The 19,455-nt window shown below is 39.6% G+C and overlaps 1 protein-coding gene and 1 long non-coding RNA gene across 2 annotated transcripts in view; both read left to right on the forward strand.

The window, feature by feature from the left end:
- Positions 1-19,455, forward strand: part of LOC107184514 — a 34,678-nt gene that overhangs the window by 2,266 nt on the left and 12,957 nt on the right. Inside the window, exon 2 of the long non-coding RNA XR_001515363.1 lies at positions 15,092-15,194. This is a non-coding gene — a long non-coding RNA (uncharacterized LOC107184514). The remainder of the gene's footprint in view (positions 1-15,091; positions 15,195-19,455) is intronic.
- CLEC3A (C-type lectin domain family 3 member A) lies at positions 5,539-13,269 on the forward strand. Its single transcript, XM_006754447.2, has 3 exons — positions 5,539-5,742; positions 10,374-10,457; positions 12,108-13,269. Exons 1-3 carry the CDS (start codon positions 5,628-5,630, stop codon positions 12,497-12,499), a joined length of 591 nt encoding a protein of 196 aa, XP_006754510.1. The 5' UTR covers positions 5,539-5,627; the 3' UTR covers positions 12,500-13,269.

A 19,455-nucleotide genomic window follows, 5' to 3' on the forward strand; every position in this document is an offset into this window, starting at 1 on the left:
GTTTTATTCCCTGAAGGAGGAAGAACTGGATATGGAATCTCCACAGGAGGAAGAGAAGTTAAAGGAAAGTTCCCATCCCTATCTGGCTTCATGGCCAAGCACCGACAAAACCATCAGAACTTCCCCAATGCTAAGACTGATGGTTTTTCAGCATGACTTCGAATGACTTACTATGCCAAATGAGTCTTGGTCTCTTTACTATTCCATGAGTTAAGTTGCTATTTCCTTGGTCAAGTGTCTTACTGCTGGAACCTCAGAGGTGGGGAGAAAGGAAAGCAAAAGCAAAACTGTCCTGCCACACATTAGTAAATATTTATTGAGCAAATACTATGTGCTCAGTGCTGTGCTATATACAGAACTGAGCTAACCTGACACAGCCCCTGCCCTCCGGGACTTACAGCCTAGCCAGAAAGAAGGAAATCTATTAAGCACATACATTTTTAAATGAGTCCCAAATTACAATTAGGGCTACAAAGGAATCAGTATACTTTGATGAAGAAGACAAAATTAGGACCTTCCTAGATTATGCAGATAGAGAAGGTATGTCTGAGAAGGTGGCCTTTGAATTCAGACCTGGAGTACAAGAGGGATTTAGTCACATACAAAATGGTATTAACTTAGACACACACAATGAGTACAAGTTTGGAAAGGGGTGGGACATAGTAACAGAGAAAAAACACATGGAAAGACACAGTGGTGGTGGAAGGACGATATGACTCAACTTTAATATGACTCAAAGTTGGCAAAGGTCTCTACAACTGGAGAAAGTCATCAGGAGTTTGGGCCTAGATGAAAAAGATGGATTAATCAGTACAGATTGGCAGTTACAAAATAGGCATGGGGATGTAAAGTACAGCCGAGGGAATATTGTCAATAGTATTGTAATAACTACGTTTGGGGCCAGGTGGTACTGGAAATATCAGGGGAACACTTTGTAAAGTCTATCATTGTTCGACCACTAAGCTGTACACCCGAAACTGACACAAAATAATATGGAATATAAACTGTAATTGAAAGCAAAAATTTTAAATATGGGCTTCAGCAAAACTATTCTGTATGCGATTGTAATGGTGGATGCATGACATTATACATTTATTTCCTAAAACCCATAGAGCTGTACAGCACAAAGAGTGAAACCTTTAATCATCATAATAATATAACAATATTTATTCATCAGTTATAAGAAATATACCACACAAATGCAACATGTTAACAATTGGATAAATTGGGGGTGGGGGCAGGGAGAGGGGATATAAGGGAGCCCTCTCTACTTTCTGATGAACTTTTCTATGAATCTAAACTGCTCTAAAAAATAAAGTGTTAATTTTTAAGAAGAAAACATGTGCTCTAAGATCTGGCTAAAAGAAAACAAATCAAAAAAGTGTCAGAGGCTTTCCTGGAAAGGAAAAGGCGGTTAAAAACAATAAAGATGAAAAGAAATAAGAAAAAACAATATAGATTTATTTTGAAGAAAAAAGATACCTTGTTCTTATAAGTTCAGTTTGAACACAGCACATATCAAAGGTCCAAGAGAAATAATTAGTTTTCTACCACTATTCTGTAACTTTGAAATCTCAGAGCAAAGGGTTTGAGAAGCTGGCAAAAAGCATTTTTGATCCATCATATGATCAATTGTAAAACATTGATCCTTTTCCCTATTCAAATCAAAGGACATTTTTCACAGCCCAGGGCAAAAGAGCGAGCGGTCTTCTGGGGCCAATCAAATCTAGATTTTAATTTCTTCGTCCACTCTTGGGATCTGAGTGACACTGACCAAATCTTCTTAACTTTTCTGAGGCTCAGTCAGTTCCAATCAGTTATCAAATGGAGAGATTACTTATCCCATAGGCTTGCTGTGAAGACTAAAAAGAGGTGGCATTCCAGAAATGATATATACTATTATATTTCACTAGAGGCCCGGTGCACAAAAATTTGTGCACTCAGGGGGGTCCCTCAGCCCGGCCTGTGCCCTCTCGCAGTCTGGGATTCCTCAGGGGACATCCACCTGCTGGCTTAGGCCCGCTCCCTAGGGGATCGGGCCTAATCTGGCAGTCAGACATCCCTCTGGCAGCCCGGGAGCCGTTGGGAGATAAGGATATTACAGCTATTATTATTATTAAGCACTGGACATTGTGCTAAGTGCTTATGCCCATTTAATCTTTCCCACAGCCCTGTAAAGTAAGCATTTCTAGCCTCATCACTGAGATAAGAGAAGGCTCAGAGAGGTTCAGTGATTGCCCAAAATTACACGGCTGATAAATGGGTGAAAGTAGAATGTAAACCCAGCTCAGCATTTTTTCACAATGCTTTCAAATGCCTACTCATCGATTGCCCATATCAATATAAGGAGTTTGCATTATAAGTAAAATCTTTACTTTTTTTATTTCACAGTTACATTGCTATATTATATCTGACTTTCCCACATCAGTGGCCTTCCTCTGGTGTAAATATGTGGGTAGATTACAACGTGGCTTTAAAAGGGAGGAAAAAAGGATGCATTAGACTGTGGTTTTCCTTACTAAGATTCAGAAGGAATCAATCACCCCTTGATTCTTCCTGTATTGTCTCAAAAAAAAAAAAAGCTGAAATAAGTTTGGTCCTTCAGACCTTCCAAAATCTTCAAGCCCTGCTGTCTTTCCAGATAATAGCGTGGTGGGGTCAGTCCATAGAGGCATTTCCCTGAGTTCTAACTCACTCCAGCTTGGTCACGTCTATATGGCAGTCCCTTGCTTTTGATACAAAAGTCTATCTGGCTCCCAATACTTGCCTTTATAGCCCATTGTTAAAGTTTTTCATTATATTTCTTGCCGGAAGCCAATTCCAGCATGTCAGAATTTTAAGAGTTTCATCAAAAGGTTGATGAAACTTGGGGACTCAACAGGGTTGAGTCACACATGTAGTCACCTGTTGGTAATGGCTAAAGGCATTTCCCCAAACCTGAATAGGAAACTGCTTGTGGCTGCCAGACAGTCAAAGGGCATCTTAATCTATATGTTACTGAACAGCCTTAGGCTAATTCCCCCAAACTGACAATGCTTCTGTACCCTTTGAAACCTTACCCTTTGAAGTGTGTTATCTCCATCTTGCCTTAGGACAAATTGTGTTAATAAAAGCCAGGGTCCTAGACAAGAAGGGAGTCTTCAGTTCCTTTAGCTGAAGGTCCTCTGACCCCCAATGCCTTTCAAAATTATATCTCGTCTCCGGACTCTTTATTAGTCTCTGGATTTCTATGTCATCTGCACACAGCCTTTTCCAGATTCCTGAACCCTTCTTGATGCTGGGACATGAACTCCGGCATAATTTCTCTGTTATGTATATATTTCACTTGAAAGTATTATTTAAGTGGTTGGGATAGTTTCAAGAAAAAAATTATTGGTTGGTTGGGGATCCCCCATAAGATAATTATAGTTGATATTTTACATTAATTCTTGTGGAAATAATTCACTATTTTAATTTTCTTTTCACTCTAAGAATGTAAGTCATAATTTTTATTTTTTTATTTTAGAGAGAGAGGGAAGAAGGGGGAGAGAGATGCATCAACTTGTTGTCCCAGCCCTAGCCTGTTTGGCACAGTGGATACAGCATAGGCCTGCGGACTGAAGGGTCCCAGGTTCGATTCTGGTCAGGGGCACATGCCCAAGTTGAGTTGGGGACTCAATCCCCAGTAGGGGGTGTGCAGGAGGCAGCCGATCAATGTTTTTCTCTCATCATTGATGTTTCTCTCTCTGTCCCTCTCCCTTCCTCTCTATATTGTCCAGCCCCTCCCCACCCCATAAAAAAACTATATTTAAAAATAAATTTTGTTGTTCCACTTATTTATGCATTCATTTATGCATTCAATCCTCATTGAACACACAACCATGGAATATCTGGATGATGCTATAATCAACTGAGCTACCCAACCAGGGCAAGGATGTAATTCTTGACAAATTCATAAAACCCTTATAAAGGGCGGCCTTATATCTTATCATGAACTCTCCATCTCAACCATCTTCATTATTTCCTGTAAGCAAACCATCCCCTAGATGCATATGGGCTGTGTACACACACAAGTGGGCATAGACACAGGTGGTTTTGTGGTCTCTCTCTCTCTCTCTCTCTCTCTCTCTCTCTCTCTCTCTCTCTCTCTCTCTCTCTCTCTCCCCTCACCCAAGATATTTTTCCCATTGATTTTTAGAGAAAGTGGAAGGGCGGGCGGGGAGAGAAGGAGCGCCGGGAGAAGGGAGAGATGGAGAAAGAGGAACAGAGAGAAACATTGATGTGATGTGAGAGAGACACATCGATTGGTTGACTCCCCCCTACATGGGAAAGCATGACCCACACAGTGCCATTTAAAATTATGTTCGTAATAGAAAACCTATAATACAAATGAGTATTAGAATGATTTAATCTTCTTTCTCTTGCCAGGTTCCAATTTCTCTCAGATTTCCCCCCAACTTTACTTTGAGTTAGGGTGGTTAGGGCAAGGCTTAATAGTTTCAGCAGGCAATCCTAGACACCAATACTACAATGTGTAGCTTCCATTGCTATGAAAGAAATAAGTGTGAAATAGTAAGTGGTTTAATTTAATTTTATTCAAAAGCATTTGTTGAGATCCAAAAAGGTACCAAGGACTTCACTATGTGCTAAAAACAAAGACAATTTACATCCCAGTTCCCAAAGAGCTCTTGTGTGAATTTCAGTCCTTTAGTCATTGTGTCCATGCATTTTATAGAATACAATTATTCTCTGGCATATCCTGCAGCTTTGTGATCGCAAAATGCTTTTATATTGTACTACACTGAGAAGAAATGAGTAATATATCCAAATTTCGAAACCCATAATTTAAGCCACTATTTTTTTATTTTACTGTGGGGATACAAAAGTCCCATAGAAATACTTAACCTCATAGTACATGATCTTTTGCCCATTTTCACCATTCTTACTGCCCAATCTATCCATCAGCTTCAATCGAATCCAACATCTGAGTCTTAGTGCCTTCTCCTTGAACACACCTTATGGTTCTACTTCTCTACGAAGCTCCTTAAATATCGGTATTCTCCAGGATGTCACTCATGGTCCTTTCATTTACCCTTATCTCTCTTTCAAACACACACACACACACACACACACACACACACACACACACACAGTAACTTTCTTGTTTTGGGGTGTGTTGGGGGTGTGTGTGTGTCATTTTTTGCCCTGAAAATGGAATCGAACACTTTCCCAGAACATTCTTTAAGTGAACTCCAGAGCTCCAAATGAAAGACTTAAATGTTGAGGCTTTCCCAGAGACCCCCAAACTTCCTGGAATTTAAATTTTTTAAAAAAGGAAAAACAAGCAAAACCCTTCATCCCTCCGTTAACTCTAATACACTCTGAAAAGGCAAGTCAACTAGGAAGTGTAGCACCAATATTAACACAGAAAATGTCTGCCATGAGGACGGAGAACAAGGGGCCACCTCATGCTGTGGCCAGCCGAGGCACTCAAACATTTCGTCAGCAGGACGGCAGCCAGCCTTCCCAGCTCACTTTTATAAAGCTGGCCCCTGGCATTCCAGAGCAAGATGTGGCTGTGCAGTCTGCTTGTCCCTTAGCTACTTCAGAGGAGCTGGCAAAGTGGCCACCAGACCTGCCCGGGAGCCATGGCAAAGAGTGGACTTGTAATTTATGTCCTGGTTATCACCTTACTCCTGGACCAGACCACCAGCCACCCGTCCAAACTCAAAGCCAGGAAGCACAGCAAACGCCGCGTGAAAGGTAAAATACTGGGTTTGCTCGGGGTGGGGAGGGGCTGGACAATGTTCATTTCCAAACCCCTCCAGAAGACTGTGCCTGGTGACAGTAATCATGCCAGCATACGGGAATGGCATTTCATGGGACTGAATGACCTTTTAATTCTCTGGAGAGTTTGATATTTAAAAGAATCATGTAATAAGGGTGGGTTTTTTTTTTTTTACAGTGATTAAAAGCTCTTATAATGTAAAAAGAAATTCTATATTGTATATCCTCTGTCAAGTGGATTACATAGAATGTTCTTTAGAGGGAATCGCCGGGATATGTAGACATCTGGTATTATGAATGAGGAGTCAAGTAGAACATATTGATTATGGAATACAGTTTCACTCGTAGAGATTGTGTGACATTATTCAAAGGTAACTGTGAAATAATTATGATCCTATTAAATGTGTAGTAGAAGATAGAGCTATTGGTAATTGGGACTTCTTTTTTTGTCACTGGTTACCATGTACATATATTTTCATATCTTGCTACATAAGAATAGTCTATATACTATATATTTAAGCTTTTTCCTGTCACAGATAAATTGAACCTTTCTTTGACTTAAACATATTTTAACTAGCAACGTCATATAGTGTTTGAAGACATTTTAATGCAAAACTAAATCTAAGAGCAATCTCAAATTCTGGGTGGCTTGAATTAGGTTATGAGATAAAGAGTAAATGCTGCAAAGAACAAAATTGATGACAACTTATTTACAACATACTGAAACCAAAGCAAAAGGGAAAACATGGGCAATCTCTTATCTCACCCTCTGAGTCATTTTCATATCAGGATATTTTAAGGTAAATATTATGACACTATTTTTGTATCAGTTGCACTTCATTATTAACAAAATACCCCTCACACACACACACACACAAAAAAAAAATACCAAGGTTGGTTTTGATGTGACACAACACAGATGACTGGTAGATAGAAAGGGAGCTTGTGTTGTGTTGTGTTTTGATAATAAAGTGCGCTTTTCTAGAGGAGTTTTTTATACAATTTAAGTCTGATGCACGGTTTCTTAAGTGGAATCTTTTTTCCTTATAAAATGTTATATTGCCCTGGTACCTTATTTAATGAAAGACTGAAATATTTCCCAGGCGTAGGTACAGTATATTCAGTATATTGCTGAAGATGAGGGCAGGGGAAGGAGGTGAGAGAAGGTACTGGGTGATGTGGCACATTTTTGTTGCCAGCATTTCCTCACCAGTGGGAGGGAGTGCAAACTGGTCACCACCCAATAGGGATGTGGGGAGGGGTATGAGTGAGTGTGAGTGTGAGTGTGTGTGTGTGTTGTGTGTGTGTGTGCATGTGTGTGTGTGTGTGCATGTGTGTGTGTGTGGTTTTTCTGGAGTAATTGCAGTTCAGGTCATAGAGAGCTCCTTTCTCAACCCTCACATACACACGAACACACACTTTTTTTTCCTGACGGGGTACACACCTTAAATATCACCCTCTGAAAGCAGTTCATGCTAATTTTGCCATCAGGTCCCAATAAGCAGATGCTACAGTAGATGAAGTAGTAAGTCTAGACTTGCAGACTAGTTCTCTCCCCAACCTCTCACACCCTTAAACTATTTTAAGCACCTGTAAATAACACTTTATGAAGTCTAAGTGAAAGCTCTTTCTCTCTCCCAATCCTCTCCACAGAATTAGCCACTATTAACTACTGGCTAATATTCACAGTTTTTTGAATGCACAATTAAAAATCGATATTTTTAACAAAATAAGAATTGGCTATGCAAAGTGCCTGGCAGACAAACTAATTAATTTCATCTATTAACACTCAGAGATGCATATCTACACAAAGCGGACCTCAGTCATTTTAACAGCCGCATAATATCACACTGTGTAGATGGGTCATGATTTAGTTAATCTGTTCTCTTGGTGAACCTGTGTGGTTTTCAGTCCATCTCTGATTCAGTGCCTCCGTGAACTGCTTTGTACACACATGAAGATACTCGCTGACTTGTGATGGGGTAACATCCTGATAAACCCATCATAAATTAAAAATATCACCCGGACAGTGTTGCTCAGTGGTTGAGCATCAACCTATGAACTAGGAGGTCACAGTGTGTCCTGATCAGGGCACATGACTGGGTTGTGGGCTCAATCCCCAGTAGGGTGGATAGGAGGCAGCTGATCAGTGATTCTCTCTCATCATTGACATTTCTATCTCTCCCTCCATCTCTCTGAAATCAATAAAAATATTTTTTTTAAAAAAGAAGAAAATACAGTAAGTTGAAAATGCATTTACTACACCTAGTCTACCAAATATTGTAACTTAGTCTAAACGACCTTAAATGTGCTCATAACACAATACTTAAAACAAAACAAAACAAAAAACTGCTGGCAACACAGTATATACTCTAAAATATCTGCCTCTGCCCAGCATCACAAGAGACAATGGTACCACATAACGCTCACCCAGGAAAAGATCAAAATTTAAAATTTGAAGTACAGTTTCTACTAAAAGCACATGGTTTTCACACCATTGTAAAATCAAAACTCATAAATTAAAACATCCTATCAAGGACTGTCTATAAGTATATTGATCCCCATACTAGGATGTTAGGATACATTTCTAGAAGCAAAATTTCGGGTTAATCACACTTTCCAATTGGCTCCCTAAATGACAGCATCCCATCTTCAGTATATGAGATTGCCCCTTGTGCACATACTTTGACAGCCCAACATCATCATCAGTTTAAGCCCTGACAATCTAACCAAAAGAATAAAACCTTTTAAAATTTGCATTTATTAGATTGTTAATGAAGCTGAGCTATTTTTCATATGTTCAGTGGTCATTTCTTCTGGAAATTATTTTTGCATCATTTCTACACTGTACCTGTTTTGGAGAATACTAATAATAAAGTGAAAAGGAGTCTGTTTTTAAAAACTCAAAATGGCAATTGAGTGATTTAGTTCCAAACAAAGGCTTTTTTGGTACTTACTACATAGGTCTCAAAAAATTATGTCCTGCAGTATGAATAAAATACAACTTTTACAGTGAAATAGTTGATCCCTGTGTTCACTGTAGACAAAACATTCATATTTGTCACAAAAGCAGCAGCAGAAGCCAAGCCATCTGGATAATGACTTCCATAATGATTTCCCAGGGGCCTAATATTAATTCTTGTGTCTTTATGTTAATTATAACGTTTACAGCTTCTCTGTGGAGGTCAGTTATTTAAATAGAATGGAGCAGGAAGGTGAGAGGGATGGGGGAATAACATGTACAGAGTTGACAATTTGTAACTTGGAAGCAAGTCTTCAGGTCTTTACAAGCCTGGCCCCCAACAGCCAATGGCTTTGTTCTCTGAACATATTTATTCTGGATTGAATGGACCCATTGAGGAAATCCTTAGGCTATTTATTTCTGAGCTGAGCTAGTGGATGTTTTGAGGACTGATGAGCAGTATGAAGTGAAACAGAGCTGGGAGCCACCTCTGAGTACCGCAGAAGGAATTTTCCTGACCCAAATGTGGAAAAACCTGGCTTGCAAAGCACATGTTTAAGGGGATGGAGATCAGCGTGTTTGGATTTGGGACTGACTGACTTGAAAAACCCAGGACAGAGCATAGATTCTCTATATGGCATCGCCACAAGGAGGCATCTGAGGACAGGCCCTGTCAAGCTTTGAGCATCTTCTCTGCCCGAGACCACATGTTAAGGACCAAGCAGGTGAAGACAATCACTGTACAAAAGTAGATGGGAGGGATGGGAAGAAATGGAGTCAGTGAGCATCAAATCCCAACTCAGTACTTTACCAGCTGGGTGACCTTATGCAGGTTAATTCAACTGTCTGTGCCTCTATTTCTTGGGGACAGTGATGGTGTCTATCTCACAGGAATATTGAAATACTGAAGCTCTTAGCACATAGGGTATGATGGCTTTTAATGCTTTTTAATATAATTTATTACAATTCCTGCCTTTGAAGAGCTCCCAAGCTGTCAATCTCCAAGACAGTCTCCATCACTCCTGAAATTTTGTTGACTCATTCAACAAACATTATGCGTGCCTATTATGTGCCAAGGAATACCCTGCATAATAAGACAGATAAAATTAAGTAAAATAATTATAGATTGGAGAAAGTGCTTTGAAGAAAAATAACGGTTCAAAGAAAGAGATTAGCCACTGGGATGCTAACGTAGAGAGGATAATCAGAAAAGTTTTCTCAGAAGAAGAGATGTTTACACTCAACAAAAAGATGGGTAAGAGTGTTCCAGGCATAAGGAACCCAAAGGAAAGGATCCCAAGATGAGATAGCTTGCTGTAGAATCCATCAGAGAGTCAAGGGATCTGAAGCCTGGTGGAGGGAGGGTCGCATGGGAAGGGGCTGGAGAGAGAGATGGGAGGCCCATTGCACAGAGGGAACTTCTAGTATTGTTGGTATTATTATCTCCACCAAACCCTTATGAATCTTCCCACCCAACTTATTTTCATGCTTTATTTTTCATGTACACTGAGCGCAATTTCATCAAAACCACCCTTGCCTTAGGTTTTGGATTTCAAAGCTTCAGTTTATTTTGTTTCATTTTCATATTTTTTTAATCATATGCTTTTTATTTCTCCCTTACCACCCCACCCTAAAATATCCCCAGAAAAGGATGGAGACCTAAAGACTCAAGTTGAAAAGCTCTGGAGAGAGGTCAATGCCCTGAAGGAAATACAGGCTCTGCAGACAGGTAAGACCCCATCTCATCGATGCCTGTCTCAATGGAGATAGAGGGGAAATTGCGATTTCCTAGCAATTCAAACCATACCTAGAGTGCATGTCAAGTTCTAGGTGACGTATTTTTAAAAGAGACATTGACACGCCAGATGTGTCTTGGAGAAAGGATCCAAAAGCTGAGGAGATGACTGTTTGGGAAATCAGCTTGATTTTCCACTCCTTTCTTTTATATAGAGATAAAAATAGGCATTTCAATAATACAATTTTAAAAGTCTGTTCAAAAGTCTTCTCTTATAGGCAATGAAACAGAAGTGAAGCGAGTATTAACTACCTTGAATAATTAGCATTCCTTGGATGTTTACTAAGTGCTCATTGGGAGATCTGCTGAGATTCAATGAAACAGAGGGCCACAGGACTCAGGCATGTACATCAAATGCAAATGGAAGGACATTGGTTAGAACCACAGCTTGCCAACAGAGGGCAGCATCTGGCGTTCCTGTCTTTCTGGAGCAGAGCTCCCAGGGGTGAGGAAATGAGAGCCACACTGGGTGGTTCAGGAACAGCCTGGCTTGCAAAGCTCATAGCCACAGAGAACAATACTCTCTTCATAACTCAAAAGTAGAGCTTCGAGGGTCCCACAAGAGACCTGCCCAATTATAAGAGTTACAGCCTTCAGAGAAGACTGAAGTTACAGCTTTCAATCAAGTGCTTGTAACTCCCAGACCATACATGACACCAATTCAAGGTCATTTTTTTACCATAAGCAATGTTGCCTAGTAACACTGGTGATATAGCTCCGTTATCAGGTTTCCAGGGAAACAGAAAAATAAAAGAAGGTCAAATGTGCATGTATAAGGGGAGTTTTATTAATGCTTCACCTACATGAGCACATTAATCTCTAATAATTTCTGAGATACCTGCCATAGTAATTATCCTCATTTTACAGATGAGGAAACTGAGGCACAGAGAAATTAAATAATTTGCCCAAGCTTTACAGAGCTAGTAAACTTCAGAGCCTGATCCGCCCATGCTTTTCACTTAATCTATCTTTATGTTTGGTTTATCCTGGATAACCTAAACAATATATATAGCAGGGCTGAGTTATCTGCATAAGAAAAACACTGTCTCTCTCTATACAAACTCAGGCTTTTGTTTCTGTTTTTAATAATTATGAAATATCATTCCAGTTCTAAAAGTCCCAAAGAAATTCAGCACATAGTGGAGCTACAATAACTAACAACCATGTGTATATCAAAGCATCATGAGGCGAAAGGCCATATTTTAAGGGAGGGACAGACCTGGGTGTGCGTAGCTGTAATCTTTCATGCTAAGTTATATTTTTACATGCTAAGTTGTTGCAAACCACAACTTTTCTAAGCCTTAATATCCTGATATGTAAAGATGGGAGTAATAAAATCCCACTCCATGGGACTGTTGTGATTATTATATGAGTAAAGTGCTTGGAAGAGATCAAAATTTATCTTTTTGTATATTGTATGTACAATGTCCAACACATACAAAATCCCCAGTAAATAAATGTTGATTTATCATTGCCATCACATATCATTCATTCCACAAATATATACTGGTACTTGCCAGGTCCAGTCCTGGATGTCTTATACTCAGAAAGCATTTTAATATTTCAAATCTCACATCTTTCCAGTCTGTCTCCGAGGCACAAAATTTCACAAGAAATGCTACCTTGCTTCGGAAGGCTCGAAGCACTTCCATGGAGCCAATGAAGACTGTATTTCCAAGGGAGGGACCCTGGTAATCCCCAGAAACTCAGACGAAATCAATGCCCTTCGAGACTATGGCAAAAGGAGCCTGCCGGGTGTCAATGACTTTTGGCTAGGCATCAATGACCTGGTCACAGAAGGCAGGTTTGTTGATGTCAATGGAATTGCCATCTCCTTCCTCAACTGGGACCGAGCACAACCTAATGGTGGCAAGCGGGAAAACTGTGCCCTGTTCTCCCAGTCAGCTCAGGGCAAATGGAGTGATGAGGTCTGTCGGAGCAGCAAGAGGTACATATGCGAGTTTATCATCCCTTAATAGATCCTTCTCAAATGCATCTTCCAAGCATGATTTATAGGCTAACGGTTCTCAAGAATAAGTTAAATTGTCCATAGGAATACAAGAATCAGCCAATTTTGCGACCATATTTCATTGTGATTTTTCCCTTCATGGGGCATGAGGGATCAGAAAATAATGATCCAGGTATGTACTCACTGTTAAAGTGGCTTCTGCAAAATGGGCTTCAAATCCTCTTTTTCCTAGTCCCTCTCACGTGTATAGGCGAGGTCTGTATTAAAAATACAATAGCCAGAAAAGCAAGCTTCTCTTGAAAGTTTAATTTATATTTTGTTAATGAGAATTCTCTAAATCAGAGATTCTAGGTGCTATATAATCCAAAGCCTTTTTAGTCTGATGCTCAATGTGTTCCATTCTAGCCTTAGTGCCTTGTTAGCCCATTCCCTTTTCTTGGAGTTGCTACATCGCCTGGTAGAACTTGTATCTTGCCTACCATGTCAGAACATGAATGCCTCAGATTCTCATTAATTTTTTTCTTCAAGACCCCTTCCCCATATACTTTTTCTTTTTAATTCCCAATCAAGATCAGAAAGGAAATGATAAGGCAGCATATTTGGTCATTTTCCCCTTCCAGCATTACATTACCAACTTCCAATTTGAATGGCTAACCTTAAGGCAGAACAAGAGCAGCAGATTGTATGAAAAAAATGGAAAAAGAAAAAATGTCTGATTTTTCATTGCTTTAGCATCCTACTTCCTTTATGAAATTGAAGATGGATAATCTATATCTATCTAGATATAGATATATAATATAGATATAGACATATAGATATATATTCATTTCTTTTTTACATACTTCATATTCCAATAATCATATATTTAAATCTATTAGGGGCAATCTATCTTTGGAGGTTAAAAATTGGATTTCAATAAAACTATTTTGGAGTCACATCTCTGTGCAATTTCTTATTCTGCCAAATGCTATTCCCATTAAATTATTTAACTAGATTGTGTAAAATAACTTCATTGCTTACTATGAAATTACAATTTTTAGGCGTGGGAGAAATAGGTTTTTTAAAAGCAAGTAATTTTAAGTATATTCTATACTTCAAAAGCAAACAATTTTAAGTATATTCTGTTCTTCAAATATCATTTTTTTTCTTTAAATATTGAATGTATTTTGTATTATCATTCTCTGCAAACTTTAACTACATGTGCTTGGAATAATGTTTTGGTTCTTTCCCTTTTACAATAATAAAGCATGAATTCTGATCAATCTGGATGTATCTGGATATTGATTATAGTTACTCAAAATATGTTGGTTTATATCAAATTTGACACAATTCAGGGGGTACTCATGATTTACATGTACTAGGAAGATAATTTTACCTGACAATAAAGAGGAAAAGTATGTGGGGGAAGAGGGGGCACTTTAAAAAGAAAATTATATCTGCAATTGATTTTGGTTGACCCTGGCCAATGGGTCAACCCCAATACAATCATAATCTCCTCAAAGATGATGACAATGAAACTGACACCATTATAATTAGCTAGTTATTGATAATAGGAAAGGAGCAAAAGAAAGGCCAGACATTATAAACATGGCCACCAGGAAGCTGCAATTTCACATTCTTCAGGGAACCACCAACCCATTCCTCACAGATTATTGGGGGAAGGGTTCCAACAAATGGGAGATAGATACACACCCAGTGAAGTTGGGGTGACTAGGGAAAGTGCCTGTCAATCAAACCTGGGAACAAAGATCATTGGCCAGAATGGGTGGGGCCACTGTAAACCTACAAAAATCGGGGGATACATAATCCCTCAAACAAAGGAGTTTGCTTTTCTTGTGACTCTTGGCTTTGAGGCTTTCTTGTTCCTGTTCCTTGCATTCACCCATGTTTTCTCCAAGCTATGTGGCCCTGTGAACCCCACATAAAAACGGACTGATGGGCTGTGGCTGCGAACACACACTTAACTAGCCTAATGTTGTATTGCACTGTGCAGACATGGAATGGAAGCTCTGGACACTGGCTTTGATTCTAGCCCTACTGAAGCCATAGCTACACTTCTTTCTTGGGGGAAGGAAGGGAAATGGGACCTTGGAAACTTCCGGGTTCGGTTCCACAGAAAGCAAGCTTTCTACAACATCTCATCCTCCCATGTGCCTCTCAGAAAATTCTTTTTCTTGTGACGTCATGAGAAGCCCACTCCCACAAGCAACAGATGGGAACATGGGGTGGGGCCACAACATTAGTAACAAAGAAACAGAATTTCTGGAGAATGAGGCCCAGAAATCAGGATTTTAAAAAGATTCCCAGGTGATTCTAATGTGCAGCCAAGGTTGAGAACCACTGATTTATTGCAAGGCTCAATGGTCCCTTTCTCTTCCCTAGCACTGCTGAATAGCATTTCTCAAACAAAAAAAAAATAAAGATACAGTCTTCCTTACATTCAGATTGTTAGGTCTGATCACATACTTGAATGGATATCCCCTCCCCTGGGAAACTGACCTTTAGATCATTTCCAACTGACAATCCCTTTAGACCACATTCCATTTGCTAGGACCAGTAGCTTTCCCCTCTGACTTGCCCAGGATCCAGACCCACCCAGACGCTAAACCATTCGTAGACGACCTCCTTCTGGGTCGGGGTTTCCTATGTAGCAGAGCAGCTCCCTCACTGCGATCTATTGAAAGTCAGCCCTCAACACAAAGGTTTGAAAAAAAGTTAAGAAAAGATTAAAGATAAAAAAAAAATAGAAAGACAAAAAAAATAAGACCCGCCCAGAGAATTCTCCTGGTGAAAAAGACTGCCTAGAGTCCTTTAAAATCTCTGAGTGCCATTTTGGGGCTCAGCCCACTGCTGGGGCACCCACAGCACATTGTGCTGGACCCCGCAGCATCAACTTCTTCCGGCCACTGAGAGTGGACTTCAACTACACAGAGGGGCCTGTTGGCATAGGGGCCACTTTTTCACTTCGTTTGGCTGAGTCTCCTAGAGAGGAAGGGATAGTGACTTGGCTTCTGCCTTCTGTTGGGCACTAAAGGGAGGAAGGGTCTGGGAAAATAGACTGTCTCCTGTCTTCACCTCTTGAACCCCAACACCAGCTGACCACCAGGATCTAGTGACAACTAATGGCCATGACTGCCTTCCCTCCTTGCCTAGTAATGGCAAAGCTAAAGTTACCCTACCAGCTTCTTTTTTTTGTTTTTTTTTTTTTAACAGGAGCAAGCAATTCACAAGATAATTTTTTTTCTCATTTGAAAATGGCAGGTAATATCTGAGACCATCTAGAAAATGGGATAATACTCCCACCTCATTAAAGATTTTATGACGATTTTATGCGACAGTGCGGCTAGAAAGGCACTGCACAGTCTGTTGCTCGTAGGAGATGCTTAGAAAATGAAAATGATCATCACCAGCTGCAAACTGATTTCTAAGAACCGGGGGAAAGGACCCTCATGATTTTAGAAGCAATTGCTCTAATATCAAATATCAGGTGGCTCTGAGAAAAGAGAAATTACCTGAGTGCCTCAAAGAATAATGAGAAGATTAAAATGACAGTAATTTTCCAAGGCGTGGCTTTAGCCAGAATGAGCCATCTAAGTCAGCCCTGGAGTTTCCCTGTGAAGAGTGAACACTCTCAATTTTAAAATGTGTTATCTTTTAGCATAATATCATTTTCAAAAAAATCCAGGCTACCATTTAACCTTATGACACTGTGGGTTTTATGAATAAAAACGTATGGCATAAGCCATGATTTTGTAAAATTTTCTGAGTCTGTGTGATAACTCAAATTTATCCAATGATTTTTTCTTTATGCATATTTTATCTCACAATAAACATATGATGTTGGTTTTTTACTATATGTCACTTTACTAATGAGCAAATTAAGGGTGAAAGAGATCAAGTAATTTGTTAAGGTTACAAAGTTGGAAAGTTGTGGAACCAAGATTAGAATCCATATTCAAAAGACTCTGGGCCAGGGTTCTTTCTAACACCCCAGGCTGCCACTCCCTTGCCATGCCATACAGGTTAAAATTAGCATGTGGCTAAATTATCTAATTAATCTAATAGCACTATTAACATGTACTATCACTTTTATGTCGATAAGTGTAGAGAACAGACTCTCGAGGTAAATCACCCAAAGGAGGAGTTCCAAGCAGGACTAAATTACAAAACACTGATGTTGTGCACAGCTGTAACTGACAGAAGTGTCACAGTAATAAAAAACAAAACAGACTCTGGCCATTGAAATGCACAAATCATCTTATCTACATATTTATTAAGTTTGTATCAGGCACTATTCTAGATTTTTAGGCATACAGCCATTAACACACACGATTGAAAGGGAATGAATTAAACTGTTAATAGCTGGATGATAAAATTTTATGGGTGAATTTTATTTTCTCTGTGTTTTTCTTATTTTACTCACTTTCTAAAATGAGCATAGATTACTTTTAAATCAAGAACAATGTTTTATATATGTAAGTGGATTTCAGTGGGCCAGCTTATTTTGATACTTCGATGCTTGTCAAACACATTTACAACTGCCCCCACTGATTTGAGAGCTTAACGTTTTCGTAGCCAAGATGTCCACTGACTTATGTGGCAGCCTACTTTGTAGAAAAAACAAAGACTTTTAAAAAAAATATGTTCTTATTGACTTGAGAGAGAGAGAAAGAGAGAGAGAGATAGAAACAGATTGGCTGCCTCCTGCATGCCCCCTCCTAGGGATCGAGCCCACAACCCAAGCATGTGACCTGACGGGGAATCCCACCAGCGACCTCTTTGTGCATGGGACAACGCTCAACCAACTGCCCAAGTAAAACAAAGGCATTTTTAATAGTTAGACTTTGCCCACCAATTCAAAGAAAGGGGACGGGAGGAAGAGAAAAATTAATCATGTGAAGTGGAGACCAAGTCTTGAGAACATTTTCATTCATCAGTAACATGGATTCAGTGCCCGGAGACCATATTTCACCTCAAGTTATAAAGTGGGGAGTAGGTTATGACTGAGGAGACTCAACCTCAGAAGAGGGGAACAAAAGCAATACTTACATGTGCAAATTCTTTAGGGAAATTTCGACCAGAGGCAAAACAATGTCACACTTATACGTTCCTCCTTTCACTTATTTCAAATATTTCCTACTGACTTACTTTTGCCTAGCAATTTGTACAGACCAAAAGCTCAGTCAAGAAACTTAAGTAAAGATGTGGAAGGAAAACTAAAAAATTCAAAGGATTCTTCCCCTGAATTCGAAAATTGCCAGAGAAGAACACAGGTAAAGGAGGACATTCTCAGTAAATAATGTCTTTCCAGCTTCAGAGAGAAGAAATACTCTTTGTATCTAATCTACACTCTTCCAGCCATCTTTGAAGCCCCCTCGTTCAGCCCACTCTGAAAGGCTTTTCTGTATTTCAGAGTACTAAGTGTTTATACTGTCAGTCTCTTAAAAGCCTCTTTGCTGAGAAAGTGTGTGTGTGCATGCACCTTAAGTGGGGTGAGATCTGTATACTACCAGCAATGCAGAAAATGTGAAAAAAAATTTTTTTTTGCTTTTATTTTTTTTGAAAATGTGAAAAATTTAAGTAGCTCTTTTGCCAGTGGGAAAATCAAAGCTGATGGTCAAGTTAAGATTGATGTGTCAGCAATAACCCAATGATAGCAGACTGTGTTGGAGTCATAATTATCTCTTTACAAATGCCAAGGGCACAGGCAGACATTTTTACGAGCTCTGTGGATATTTATTCAAGCATGTCTGGCTTGGTTTATCTAGAGCTTTTGGTATTTGCTGGCAATTTTCTATGTTAAGAAAATATTTTTTAATCAGATCAAGTTTATAGTGGTCAAAGGTCAAACAACTAATTAAAATTAACAGCAGCCCCCAAATAAATGAATAACTTCCAACACACTAGAGAGGGAGGTAATCTCAGGTTGGCAGTCCTCTAAATTAAAGAGCTGTGTCATTAAGCAGTAAATCTCACTTGGCTGAAGTGCTCAGAAATAAAAGGTTTCTGTGGTTTAGCTGTTGTTGAGTTGTTGGGTACAAGGAGAATAATCATTCTCGACATCATATTCAATGACAGCAGCAACGTAATTAAGGCTCTGAGGTCAGACAGACCCAGGTAGAAACCAAGCTTCCTTTACTTACTAACTAGAAAACTTGTCTGAGTTAACGGGGCACATTAACATCTGCAAGGCTCATTTCTCATCTGTAGATGAAAATTAAAATAGCACCCGCCTCTCTGGGTTATTGTAGAAATTGAATAAGATGATGTCCATAAGCTCCTTAGCAGACATCCATAAGGATGCAATAAATGCTAGCTATTCTTGTTCTTTTTGTCATCCCACTATGAGCATATTTCCCCAAATGTAGAGAAGACACTATACACACACACACACACACACACACACACACACACACACACACCACCCAAGGCAGATGCTAGATTCTCCAAGGAGGCCAAGAAAAAAGCCAGGCCCCTGGAGAGTATTCTTAGCTGCCCTGTGGCCAGATTATCAGACCCCAAATCCTGTGTGCTCACCTGCTATGACAAACACTGGAAGGTAGCTTGATGTAGAGCAGAGTAACAATTAGTCAACCTGAGTTCATGTATGGGCTCCTCCAATGACTCATGGCCAGATGAGATAAGGCAAATTTCTTAATTTCTCAGATACTCAGTGTCCTCCCTTAAAAATTGCATATACTTGCTATGGTGGGATGGCTCAGTTGGTTAGAGCATTGTTCTCTACACCAATAGGCTGCAGTTGGATTCCTGGTCAGGTCACATGCCTAGGTTGCAGGTTCAATCCCTGGTCAGGGCACATATCTAGGTTGCAGTTCAATACCAGGTCAGGGTACATCTCTCTCACAGTGATGTTTCTCTCTCTCTCTCTCTCTCTCTCTCTCTCTCTCTCTCTCTCTCCCTCTCTCTCTCTCTCTCCCTTCCTTGTCCCCCACAAAACATCAA

This window comes from Myotis davidii, unplaced genomic scaffold (assembly GCF_000327345.1).
Source record: "Myotis davidii unplaced genomic scaffold, ASM32734v1 scaffold391, whole genome shotgun sequence".
Classification (NCBI taxonomy): Eukaryota; Metazoa; Chordata; class Mammalia; order Chiroptera; family Vespertilionidae; genus Myotis; species Myotis davidii.